This window comes from Diplotaxodon limnothrissa, linkage group LG14, assembly GCF_057381915.1.
Source record: "Diplotaxodon limnothrissa isolate DT_005_m linkage group LG14, D_limnothrissa_male_GT1.1, whole genome shotgun sequence".
In the NCBI taxonomy this organism is placed as follows: domain Eukaryota; kingdom Metazoa; phylum Chordata; class Actinopteri; order Cichliformes; family Cichlidae; genus Diplotaxodon; species Diplotaxodon limnothrissa.
The window spans coordinates 22,789,415-22,803,663 of NC_140609.1; the positions used below are offsets into that span (position 1 = coordinate 22,789,415).

The following is a 14,249-nucleotide window of genomic DNA, read 5'->3' on the forward strand; positions in this document are numbered from 1 at the left end:
AGGACTTCTCCTGGACCCTTCACACAGACACTGCTATCAGGAAAGCTCGCCAGCGGCTTTACTTCCTGAGGAGGCTGAGGAAGTTTAGCATGAATGCCAACATCACCTCAAAATTTTACAGGTGTGCAATTGAGAGCTTGCTGACGAGCTGCATCACAGTTTGGTACAGAAGCTGCTCTGCCAGCAGCCGTAAATCACTACAGAGGGTGTTGAAGGCAGTAGAGCACATCATTTAGTCATCTTTTCTCTTTTACCATGTCTCTCTAATATTTTTCTCCTTACTATTTTTCTATTTTTTTTTATTATTTTATTTTATTATATTTTCTCCTACTGTATTATGCTGCTGAGTGACTGCTGCTCGTCAAACACATTTCATTGCAATGTTGACCCTGTGCTAACTTGCATATGACAAATAAAACTGAAAACTGAAACTGAACTGTCAGAGGCCATAAGAAGATCATTTGTAACCTTCACTAAAGCTGTTTCTGTGCAGTGATGAGCTCTGAAACCTGACTGAAACTCTTCAAATAAACCATTCCTCTGCAGATGATCACTTATTTGTTTTCCAACTACACTTTCAAGAATCTTTGAGATAAAAGGAAGGTTAGAAACTGGTCTATAATTACAATTGAAGAAAAAGAGTCTAAATAAATATCAGTTGTATGGAAAGTAGCTGTACATAATGTTACATCTGTGAGATGGTTGCAAGTAATTTTTTCTCTTATGGCTAAAATATTAACAAGACAACCTATGTGGGAGTAGCGTTCAGGTAGCTGTTAGCTCATTAACATCTTTTAACTGTAAAACCAGTCTGGCCTTATGTAACATCAGTAAATCCTTTCATCTAAGTGTGCATGAGCGATAATATTAACTGCTGAAGCTTAAGAGCAACTTGTAGTCACTCCTCCCTACAATTGCATAGCAAAGAAACAGTAACTTGAAAGGATGAATGTATTGGTTGCTGCTACAACACTTAATTAGGGAAAAACGAATTCACTTTCAAGCTTCTCGTTGATTTATGTGCCGTACCATATTTATTATATATGTCTTGTGTCATTAGAAAGCCCAGTCCCTTAGAGTAAGGCTAGAAAATATTGCCTTGTATCTCTCCATCCCACAGCGTTGACCTGGTTAAGTACACACTAATATAATCAGACCTGGAAACATCAATCACTCCAGTAAAAACCCCACAGCAATCAATAACACAGCAGGCTGTCTGACTGTTATCTAGCCAACACGTTTCTCTGCTTTTATGCCTCTGCTTTTTCTTCATTACTTTTCCTTGGTTTCAATTTATCCTTCTTTCTCTGAGCTTCCAGTTTTTCTATAAAAATGTCCGGTCGAAGCCGTACAACAATCAGTGCTCAGCTGCAGAAATAGAAACGCAACTGCTCTTAAAAAGTCTGACTTGTCCAAAAAAACCCAGAACCCAAACAGACACTGAAAAAAGCGAAAAGACCACTTCCAATAAAAAGTTGTCAATAAAAAAGTCGAGAACAAAATAATATATATATATATAAACGATATAAAAGCATGAAAGGCCTATACAAAATTACTAAAGGAAATTCTATGTGCCATCTTTTGCACACCACAGCAAAACAGCCGTATAAAGCTATGAGTTTGAAGCTATAAAGAAATGCAGACTTTTAAAGCAGCCTCTTATTCCCAAGCCATGAGGAGTCTGGTTGCAGACTGATAATGTCAGTGGAGGAAAAACACTTTTACATATGCACAAGCAAGTGCGCACACACAGGCTGCCAGGTGCACTGGTGGGTGTTGTTCACATTCAGCTTCAGACACCACAGTGGAGTTTCCACTTTCTAAAACCTCAGGGTGTTCAAGATGTCTTCAGACAGCCCCTCCTCGCTTTCCTCTGCTGTTTTCTTATCCTTCTAAAACTTGCTCTCCTGAGCACAGCAAACTGGCAGCTGAGATATAATTCTCTCACCGCGGCTGTGAAGTCCGTTTTGAAGAAGAGCCGCCGACGCCCTGACAATATTCGTTAAAAATACTGGGTCATTAGAAAAGAGGCCAGGTCACTTAATTTTTCATAAAGCCACTGCGACAAAACCGTTTTGCTCTTTACAACAAATACAAATACGCCCAAGTTGGAAAAAGAAAGAAGGAGTACACATAAACTCTGAGAAATGGGGTCAGATCTCGTGTCTCTGTCTGCAAATTCATGTGCACATGCCTCAGTGCCTCTGAGCCTGTGTGCCAGTAAATCTGCCTCCGTGTCTGCTTTTATCAGCCGGCACTATGTGCACTATGTTGAATTTTTACCAATACGTATGTGAGTGGATATGAAAGCACTCAGTGACACAAGGGTACTCTGAAAGAAAACTGAAAAGGATGGCCGAGGGTGCTGCAGCTGAAAAAGTCAGAAAATGACTCTTCCAAAGAGGAACGTGTGGCAGGCATTAAGGACAAAAAAAGGGGACTGAGCTGGGATGTAAATATTGAGAAGTTAGGATTTTCAAAAGATTCGATTTTAAAATGAGGAATAAGACGGATTTACTGAACTCTGTGAGCACATTAGGAGCATTTTGACTAATTAAATAAATAATTCATTAACACCAAAGGGCATTTAATTATTTCCTAGTGGTATAACAACCACCTGTATGAAACAAACCAAGTGGAAAAACAAGAATATAATCCGAAAATCTTTTGTATAAATGAGCGCCAGAAGCAGTTAGTGTTAGATTTTTATGCAGCTTTACAAAAAAATGAAAACCAGATGTTGAAACAATGTTTCAGGTCATTGCTCCTGATTTGCAGCACTGTTTATCTTGCACCTTGCGTACTTGTGTTTGTGTGGTTGGAGTACAGGGTGAATAAAAATGTTCAGTATGTGTGATTTCTATCACTTGAGACAAACCTTCAAAGACAAACAAGCATAAGTTAAGCTGCTGTGTGAGTCCAGCTCATTGATGCTCGCGTCTTCTCTTTACGATCACACCGGATTCGAGCATTAGCTCCTGGTTTGAATCAGGTGCTCAATGCTTCTTGAGACGTTTCTTCAAAAACTTTAACGTATACCCACCCATCGGTCTGGCACTGAGACACTTCACAACCTGCGGTGTAGCTCTAGAAACACAGCAGCTACATGATCACAATGGATGTCAAGAGGGAACACTAAGAATTGATGCTATAGAACAGAAAACAGATTAATCTTTTTATTTTTTGGTTTGTTTGTGTTTTGCTGGATGATGCTCTACTGCACTTCAGGACAGAGAGGAAATGCAATACCACACATAATATAAAACAATTTTATCTCCAGGTAACAAAGAATTGGTTTTTCTATTACACGACGGTGTAAAGACATTTTCACTAAGACCTCAACAGTGCCTGTAACAAACTCAATCAATAATTGCAAACACATGGCTTGTGGCCCTGCAGTAAAGTGATAATCAATTCTGCGACTGTAGTTTTTATTTTTATTTTTTCTGGAGCTGTTTGTGAAATTAAAGTGGGGAAGGTGACAGCTATATGTAATGAGACTGCTCTGTAAGGCCCAGGTGGACACGTCAAAAGTTGCATTAAAAAACAAGCTGAAAACGAACGGAGGAGAGCATCCTTAAAGCGTCTGCACAAGTGCACACAAACGCACACATTCTCCCAGGCCGGCGGTACAGGTAAGGAATTCTTATAGAGGCTTTCAGCTGTGGCTCGTCTGCCGCCCACAAGCAAGATAACAGCGACACAGCAATCACACCATGATGAATGAGCTGTGATAGGCACTGAAAATTGCTCCTTGGTGGCTTCCGAAGTTTGGTCCAGGGACTCTATATATCCAAAGTGAAATCAAAGCTTTGCGCTCAGCCAATTCTTTCTTTCACAGCCTCTTTCTGTTGTGAAAACATTGTCTCATTTGTACTCCAACTCAACCTCAACACGCACACATCTCTACAGTCCCCTGATGCCGTTCCCTCCTGTGCAAAATGAACCGTTCCGTTTGAATCCCTATCAGTCTCAATGAGACCACTGAGTTGTTCTTTGGCGAAATATGGCAATATGTCCTTCCCCTATTCCCAAGGATTGCAGCTGATAAGCCAGTTACAACAACACAGTGGGCCAATTGTTTCTGCTTACAGGGCTACTCTGTGCCTTATCATCTGATTCATCAGCGAGGAGGAGGAGGAGGAGGAGTTGAGCGAGTCATGTCTGTGTTCTGTGTTGTATTCAATGAGTGAGTGAATGACGTGCTGCTGACTAACAATCTGAATCTTTGTATTGTGTTTTTTTTGGATTCTTTTTATTTCCTCTTGTGTGTTTCTATTAATTTTACCTCCTGTCATCGGCTTTCTCCTCTTCTTTGTTTGCCCCGTCCTTTTTAGTTTCACCTCTGTCTTCTGTTCCAGTTAGTTGTAATGAGAATTTATAGTTTCTCAGTCTAGTTTATCCACTTGATCAGCTCAAAGTGTCTCAGTGCTCTAGCACGTTTATTCTCATCACTTTTTGTTCTGGCCGAGTTTCCCTGGACTGATGCTGTATTCAGTTTGCCTCAGAAATTGGTTATCAGTGCTGGACGTGACGTCACTCCTGAGTTGAGTGCATTCCAGTAGTCCAGTAGGAAAAGGTTTTGCTCATTAGGCACAGCACTAGCAGTACAGTGCAATACTTTCTTTCGTACTTAAAGATACAGCTGTAGCAGGTTCATGGAGAAATACACAACATTAGTGATACAGATAGCAAGTTTTAGAGTTTTACTAATGTTTTGTGAGCTAATGCTATCTTGGACTGTGAAGTCAGGGTTACTGGGGATGCTCTGACTTTCCCAGTTGAAAGTCATGAGTCAGGCACAGGAGGCACAGGCATGTGGGCACATGATTGAAAGAATGAAAGCAGAACCTTTATTAAATATAACCACGCTGAAACTCACTAAGGGCTAATGGGGACCTAAACACACCTGAACTAAATCAGAGTAACGAAGCAAGAGAAGGAAGCTTAACACAATGAAGGAGAGACGGAGAACTACCAGAAAAAAGATGGGACATAACCAAACATCCAACACAGAGATGGAAACTTGACAACAAAACACAGAATAACTGAAGCAAACTAAAGCCATGAAGTAAAGCTAGGCAGCGACATTAATTGACCTACAAATGCAAGATTAGCACAAGCAAAACAGCGCAACCTGCAAAAGTAATAAAACAAAAGTTCAGGAATAATACATGATGTTGTATTATTTATATTACATAACCGTTTGTTTGGCTCCTTAGCAAGGTACAGCACTAGCAGCTGGTTGGACACATTCATGTTACTGCCACATTAGAGGACACTGTGGAATATCTGTGGATATCACACATTTGATGTGACAGTCTGTCCATTTTGGTGAGGCCAATTTGCAGAAAACACACTAAAGTAGGTATTTTGTCATTTTCACAGGTTAGAGTAGTTGTTTTTTAATTAAAGGATCACACAATATTATTCAAAAAAGGACGTTTATTAAAAAGCTGAACATAGGAGCTCTGATTTGAATCAGCTGAGCAAACTAAAGGCACAGTTAGTTAGTTAGGTAGTTGGGACTGGTTACCTTACTGGTCCTACGGATCCAGGTGCACATTTGTTCTGACCGACTTCAGTGGCTGAGTAAGCTATGGTTGCTAGATCAAGACTAGCAACCTTAAAATGGACATCCCAGAAACGTTCCTTACCTGGATAATCGAACAAAATCTTGCACAAATAGACAGTTTGTCTTTTAACAGATACAGGAAAGTTTGAAACTTTTTTTGAATAATTGATAGAATTACTGATCTAGCTGAATTTTTGATTTTTTTTACAAAAACTCACCATTTTTATTGAAACCAGATTGATAAACGACCCCATACTATGTGACAACATTGTGACAACATTGTGACAAAGTGTCAGAGTGTCGCTGATGGTTAATTACATTTTATTACAATTGCCTGGAAAAATGAAGGGGATACCAATTTTGAGCGACCACCTTAAACTTCGATTTATTGAAGGAAAAGTTACTGAAAGATTTTTCAGTGATCACCAATTCATGCAGGAGTACAAAGTCTGACAACCAACCAGTCTGCTGTGCAGTGCAATGCTATTTCTTTTTCTTATTTCTTTTGCACTTAAAAACACAGCTGTAGCACATTCATGGTTAGAGCCTGATCTTTGTGTATGACTTACACAAATGGTCTCAAATAGAAAACAGTGGGTGTACAGTTCATATGCAGTACATATCATTTACATATGCATTTTACAGTTTTACTTATGTTTATGTGAACTGCTGAACTCAGGTAAAGTTCGTGTTTTTGGCCTGCTCCAGCTTTCTGAGTTGGAAGTCACGTGTTTTGTGAAAAATGTGGATCTAAAATGCAGATCTGAGGCTCAGAATTTAAAGAACAAAAAGGGAACCTTTGTTAAGGTGAAGCAGGTAGTCCAGCAGGCAGCAGAAAACCAAATCCAAACAGGGGATTGTTGAAGGAAGACTCATAGACAATGCAACACCAACAAAGAACTAAGGCAAAGTGACGCTTTAAAAACACACAGAGATGAGATGCAAACTAAGAATTGACATACACAGCAAAAACTCCAGTGTTAATTTAACACTGGAGTTTTTGCTGTGTAGAATAAATAATAAATAATACTAGAAAGTCCACAAATGAAAAATGACCATGACAAGTGTGATTTGAAGGGGTGTTCCAGTCCAAAGTCCTGACTGAAAACTCAAAAATGACAGCAAACTTCAGATAAACGCTTGGCGGACCCAAACCCTGGGAGAGGTGATGAGCAGTAGTAGTCAAACGAACGCACCATAACTCTTTAGTCCATTAAAACTGTTGCATTTAGGTCCTACTTCTTGGAACATTGTGACGGTTTCAACTTGGACTTATTTTTCACTTCTGGAGTTCCCCAACATGCATTAATATCAAAGCTGCTGGAAAATACAACACAGGGGTGCTTATAGAGAACCTTACATTATTCTCAAAAGGTTTGGAAAAGACTTAAATATCCTCTCAAGTAATTAAAGTAGGTATATAATTACTGAAGGTTAATTTAGCACTGTTCAAAATGTGCAATAGCAACTGAGCTTCTGTACTGTTAAATAAATGTCATAGTTCAGGCGTTCTGCACACTGTATGACATGAATGACACGGGGAAAGGTTTTGCTGGTTTTGCCTGCAGCTTTTCAGTTCACCATTCCTCTTTTGAAATATCTACTGCGAAATCTGCGACATCCATTTTTATGCATGACTCACTGCTAATCATGTTGATATACTCATATGTAATAACCACGGGTTGATAAAGTCAGAGGCATTTGAAGATTATAAGACTCAGCATGTTTGAAGTTGAGTGCTTTTCAGATTGCTGAAGCATCCTCCCTCATACCTGCAGAGGCCGTATATGTTAACTGTATGAAGGCGACAGTGTCGTGGTCTGGGTGGTTTTCCACAGCATCGGCTCCTCCCCACTGGGTGGAGTCTTTGTTGTTCCTCACCTGATGGCAATCGGACCAGCAGTATTTATGACCGGCGCACTCAACTGGTCTTCGCCAGATTATCTGCCAACTTTAGTCAGTTCTCGGCCTCACGTCCGTTCCTTGGTGACTAATCGTGTGTATTAACCGTATCTCTGTTTTTTTCGTCAGCCTCTGAAAACCACCTACCAAGCTCTCCTGGATACCAGTTTGCTGCCACCGGTAATCCCTCTCCGTTTTGGAGCTGCCATTTTCTCCTGCCTGCCTCCCTGCCTTGCATGCAGCACCCACCTGGACCTCTCCTGCCTCCCCCCTCCACGCAACCCCCACCTGCAAGCTTGTAAGACAGCTCAGTGTACTATTTTTTAGATTCACTCGCAACCCTCTGTGGGATTCCCCTGACTGCTCTGTCCTCTGTTTCAGTGCCCGGGCCCGCCACAGTTTTCCCTGCCCAGTACCTGCACCCAGTTATCCCTGCCATCTAGTTTTCACCACAGTATTTTTCTCTCGCCTCAGACATCTAGTTTATGTTCATTGATTCTAGTCTGCACTTTCTGTTAGCCTCTGAGCATTGTAAAAATAAAGTCTCTTTTCGTTACACCTCACCCCTGGCCTCCGGTTTTGAATCTGCGCTTGAGTCCATCCCATGTCCACGGGCCACTGCGCCTGACAGACAGCCTGACTTATGCCGCCCACTTCCTCGAGTCTCCAAGTGGCAAAAAGTGCATCAGTTAAACTTCTGTCTCTAGGTCTTTTTGGCAAACCTTTTTCCCCACACAGCTAATCTTTTATTTATTTACCGTGCAACTAAGCGCATCTTAAATGCTTTTATGGAGAGACTTATGTTAGATTTGTATTGTTGGATTGTCATTTATGCTTAGAAATATATATTTATATATGCTTAGAAGTATATAATCATTTGTAACTTACTGCAAATACTTACCAATATCCTCATTTACAGATCATTGCAACGAGACGACAAAAATGCAGAGGGGACAGAACTTTTGGAGAGAGATAGCGAGGGTAGTCGGGCCATGATTGCAGGCATTTTCCGCACCTTCAAGCGTGTCCGTGCAGACAAGCTATAAACTCTTTTCGCCTTAAGATATGGCTGGACAAAATGCCACATGTCAAAGCTCATTCTCTAGTTTATTAAATCTGTTTTCTGTTTGCTAGGTCTGTCATTCCATAGAGACGATTCCAGTCTGCCCTGCAGTAACTCAAGCTTTTCCCCTGCTTTCCCAGCATCCACCTTCTCACGTGCTCCTAATGCCATCTTTAACCCTGCAGTATTTATATTAATGCAGTTACATTTAATCGCTTCTATTCAACTGTTTTTTTTCTTGGACTTTGCTGTTGCTCAACAGCTGCCTGCAAAGATTCTAGTAAGGTGAATTGTACTTACATGTTTCTCAGCTGGGTGTTTCAGCACTAGATGTTTTACTGAGCTATAACAGCGTGAGACAGTTTGCCTAAAGCATGTTTTAGCTCTACTAATACAAGACTTGTCTAATTTGTCGGCCAAAAAAACTTGTGAGTTACACAGAATTTTTGTGATTAGTCATTTTGAAATGTGTTTGGCCATTTGTGAAATAACGACAATCAGAGCAAGAGCACTGAGAGAAACTAGTTTCCTTGCTTTTTTTGTTTTTATATAATTTACTTGTGTTTAATCAATTAATTGATTAAATAAGTGAGTAATGAACCAGACACTTGATTTACTCAAGCACTGATTAAAAATAGTCCACATCAAGTGTATAATGAATGTTTTCATTGCAGGAAATATGTGTTTTTCTTTCTGAACTGTTTAAGGATTCTGATGAGTGATGATTGAACAAAGCAGATAAAGGAAGTTGCTCGAAACTGGCACCGCACCCCCCTCAAAACAAGTAGTTAGAGTAGTGAGAACTAGTGCTCACAGGGTCTATATTTACAACAAAGGCTGAGGATGGCTGACATGGTAAATTATTAGCTCCTGCTGATACACTCGGTACTCAGGGCAAAACAATTGAGCAGCATCAGATCCTCTGATCCCAAAAGGACTGAGTGTGGAAGTGAAAACACAAAATGGCTTTTTGATATGGTAATTGTCTGTCAACTAGAGAATGTCAGCCACATGTAGATCAGTCTGAGCTGAGCTAATAAAATGGCACAGAATACTGATGCGTGTGTGTGTGTCAGTGCGCATACAGTCCTTACCAGTATTGTTGTGATGATAAGAGTCGTGTTGAAGAGGGTGTCCGTCACATTGATAGATGGAAGCTTTCTCTCCATGGACAGTCCATCTTCAGAGTGCCACAGGCCAATCTGCAAAGTGAGCGTGCACGCGCGCGCACACACACACACACACACACACACATGCAAACAGATCACCTACTAAGACCATCAGTTGGAAAGGGCAACAGAAACAATCTATGCCTAATTCTCCCACTCTGTGTCTTGTCTTTAAAGGAGACTCAGTGTGACCTTCATAAAAGATTTGGGCCAGACAAAAAGCAGTGGACGGATCGCCACAGCCTGAGACTGTGTGACGGCAAAAGTTAGTGAGACGACCGAGAGAGAAACAGAAATAACACTCGTGGCTCCTGGAGGAGTGCACACAGGGCATGTGCTCAATCAAGAGGCAACAGAATGCATTCATTAAAGCAATTACCGGCAAATCCTATGGCACACAGCCACATTCTCATTACAGCTTGAGTGGGACTTCACACCTCCACCTCACACGGTGTCTTTCCTTTCAATCTGTTTCTGCCATCTCCTGTCTCGTTCATTTATTTACTCGACTCAAGGTTGCCAATCCTGAACTCTATGAGGAGAGTCTCTACAAAGGTTTGTAAATCAGCCTCATGCTGCACTGCTTTACTGGGACAGACATGGAAAACTATGGTGAAGGATTTTCTTGGGTTCTCTAAGCTGTTAAATTAAAAAGTGAAAAAAGAAAATCCAAGGTTCTGCATTAAAAGCGTTGTTAAACTTGACAATTTACTTTCTTCCTGTACTTACTATGGGAGTAATGTTGTGATACTCGTGACATTTATTTCACAAACTGTCATTTCATCCATATGACTGACGTTTGCATGCAGAAGGTAATCCTAAAATCAAAAAACGAGATGATGCGATCCTTTTTTTTTCAGTTGGTGTAATTTTTACTGACGCAGGTTATCTGTGGTTTAGATTTAATATGTGAGAGATAATTTAAGAGCTTTTCAAGCTCATCCTGCCTGCGATGTTTCCACACAGTCATTTATTGTTAAAACACTGTGTAACTGTTAGTTAGGGGAAAAGACGGCGCTTTCAGGATTTGAATAAATATTCCTAAAAACAACAGTTTAGATTCAGACTCTGTCAGTGACAAAGTATTGCACCTCCTCTCAAAGGCTGTAAACAAATTATATCTCTCAAAACAATAATCAGCTTCACCTAATTAAAAATATTATGTAGGAGGAGTGAATGAGAAAATATAGTACCTAATTCAGCGGTGACACATTGTTGGCAAAATATAGTCGCATTCCTTGAATGAGCGCTTTGATTGCTGAACATGGAATAAAACCCTTGAGAATATTCCTGCTGGTCGGAGTCAGACGAGAGAGGACGAGATGTCAAAGTGATTGAAGTGTGATTAAAAAAAATCCAATAAACAGACTTCTTCAAGCTTGGCCCTGGTTTGTTTCAAGGCTAAATTGCCAAATTTCTCTTGAGATTTCAGGCCATTCGTGCTGATCTGTGCTACATTTGGAAGCCATTTAACTACTCTCCTAACACTGATAATGAATTCTGATGTGATATATATCTAAACTAGAAGTGAGAGCTCCCAGACTCAAAGATTTCCTTTGAGAGTATATGATCAAAGAGATCTTGCCTTCCATTTCCTCTGGTATACTTGTTGGGGAGAAACAGCACCTTGCTCTCACAAATAGACTACAGCTACCCAAACTGCCTGCACCAACGCACTGCACACTCTGCTACTGATGGCCTCGAGAAACAGAGGGGGGAGAAAATGTGAACATACTGCAGCATGACCAAAAAGGGGCCAGTGAAATATGCTGCTCAGCAATCAGCGTACACAATCAGCTGTCAGAGCCCGTGGAGGTGGTGGGATGTGGGAGTCTCTGGCTTGGCTAGGCTCAGCAGGTGTCACGAAAGGTCTGAGCATGGGGGTGACTAAGAGGGTAATGGGATGAGGTGGCACCGTGACTCTGGCCCAGGAAGTGTAGGTGGAGAGTGAGAGTAGCAGATGAGCAGGGGGAGAGGTAGCCAGGAAGGGAGAACAAACATATGCTGGAAGCGCAGGAACTGGCCGTTTGGTGGCCCTCCCCTCGACTCTGCTAACGCTAGGAGGAGATAAAGTGGAGATGTGCTCCCTGTGAGTCAGATTTCAGAAGAAGGCATATGCATGCATTAGCTAATGTAAGCAGGAACTCAAAACACACTGTGACATTTAACAAAGATGCTGAAAACGTTTAATGCTGTAATTATTCTTGAGACATTTTGCTATACATTACACTTTACTATTGGTTTATGCAGCAAAAAATGGTAGATTCTCATTATTTGGTATAAACTGGATGAAAAGATGAGAGCAAAGTGTCTAAAAGTTAGAGAGATGCTAATAAATAACTAATTAAAGTGATGAAGTATTAATCAGTGAGCACCACAGTCTGCTATTAATCTGCAGGCCAAGAGAGAACATCAGTAACCTTACGTGTCATTTCCCTCAATATGCATTTTCTAATAAGTGTGTAAGCTGAGTAAACTGTAAACCAGAGGGATCCCTAACCATTGCATGAATCCCGATGAAGTAACAATATTGAACCATTGCATAAAACGTCGTTATACACACAGCACAACCCAAGAAGCCATTAGACTCACAAGCTTTTATCGTGAAGAGAGGAAACAGCTCATTGCCATTCACCAGACTGTTTGTGTGCAACACAAGGGGCTGTATCCTGATGTTTCTCATATGCTGTGCCATTAATTTGGTATTTGCACTGCAGTTACTATAAATTAATACTGCACAGTGCATCCAGTGACTCTAGGAAATAAATTCAGGCTAAATTCGGGCTGCTGATGAAAAGCCTGCACCAGAAATGAGGAAGAACAGGATGTAAGAGAGAAGGGATTGGGTAAGAGCACAAGGAGAAGACACAGAGAGAGAGAGAGACACATAAAAAGATGCATGGGAATGTCAATCACTTACTGAGTGGGTGTGGTGATACTGGCGAATGGAAAGAAAAAAAAATATCAATGAGAAAGTATAAGAAGCAGCCACCTAGGGAGCCAGAACATGAAAAAGCGACAGCAACAGGGAGACTAAAAAGAGAGAGAAAGTTTGTGTTTGAGTGTGTGTGTGTGTGCACGCTGAGAGGAAGAGAGACACACAGAGAGACTGACAACGACACTCTGACACAGTGGAAGGAAACGTCCTGTGAGGGATTACCCACGGTTCATTCTGGAACCTGGAATTACAGCACGAGGAAAAGATTAGGGTGGCTGCTCACTGAAGCGTCAGCATTGGCTGATTTTCCTGTCAGAAAAATGCTGCATCCAATAGGGTGTAGCGAGACTGTGCCGTGACAGACACATCCATCATATATGAGAGAAGCAATAGTACCATTATCAAGCATAATGTCATACAGCCCACTTACACCGAAGCTAAAGCACTCAGGTGTCACAGCGGTGCAAATGAGTTTGGGACGACACTGAAATGTGTGGCTGCGTACTCGCGGGTGTGGGGCTGACGAATAGGACTATCCTCATGTCTGTACTGCGGATGCAAAGTATTCTCGCAGGAGATGGACTTACATGGCAGTATTTTGCTATCTAGGCCTGAAGAAAATATGCTGAAGTAGATGCAGTTTCTGCCTATCAGCGGACATTTCCACCAGTTGAATCAGCAACTAGCTGCTGGTAAAAACAGCGGGTAGTTATATTTAGAGCGTGCTCACTCTGCTTCACAACAATTGCATTGTTCAAACGAAGTACCGGCGTTCTGTGTTTGTGTGTGCAACTGTTATGCATGTTTTCTCTGTGGAATAGTGAGTGGGAAAAGTTCTTTTTTTCCCTTTTTTTTTCTTACACAAGCTCTCTACCGTATGACTCATCATCAGCAGGAAAGCGACTAATCAGGGTGGTGCCGTAGGCAAACTTCAGGGGCTAGACAGACACAGGTGGTGGTGTAGGTGGTTGGATATGCCATACATTAAAGAGAGGACTGGGTAAACCACACAGTCGTGACTCTGTTGCCAAGTGATGAAAAGGAGCTACAAACTGTGGCACTTCTAGCTGTTATTTATTTCTGGTCAAGAACTCTCTAATCTCTGGCAGTGAGGGAAAAGTGATGAAAAAGTCAATCTGGTTACATTTTTAAAGTCTGTTGTTTCATAATCGCATAAACTGCGACTTGTGGTATTTTTTTTTATTACTTCCAAACACAAACAAATGCATCGTAATTCATTCCCGAGCCTGTTTGCAAACTCATTATTTGGCATTGTGATGAATAATGCCATTGCTAGTTCAGTAGTCGTAATGAGACACAAGCTCAGGGTTGGAGACGAGCTCCTTCAGTTTGCAGAGCAGATCTTCAAAGCAGTGCTGCATACTCTCCAAGTGGTACATCCCCTGTAGAGAAGTAAACAAACAATGGATGCCCCGGCAGCAACAGTCCCTGCTCAGGCTGTGCACCCAGACACTACGGACTGCCCAAATGTCTTCATCGCTAATGATCACATCAGCAGAGAGGTACCAAAACAATGGGGATGGATTCAGACCTTTAGGGGTGTGCTGCAATCTCAGCTTGTGAGCCAGCTCTTTTCCAGAT

The 14,249-nt window shown here is 41.3% G+C and overlaps 1 protein-coding gene across 1 annotated transcript in view; it reads right to left on the reverse strand.

Annotated features, from left to right (window-relative positions):
* The window catches only part of grik4 (glutamate receptor, ionotropic, kainate 4), a 270,949-nt gene that overhangs the window by 26,427 nt on the left and 230,273 nt on the right, over window positions 1–14,249 (reverse strand). The window contains exon 11 of the mRNA XM_085371274.1: window positions 9,635–9,742. Coding sequence (XP_085227400.1) covers window positions 9,635–9,742 — 108 coding nt within the window. The remainder of the gene's footprint in view (window positions 1–9,634; window positions 9,743–14,249) is intronic.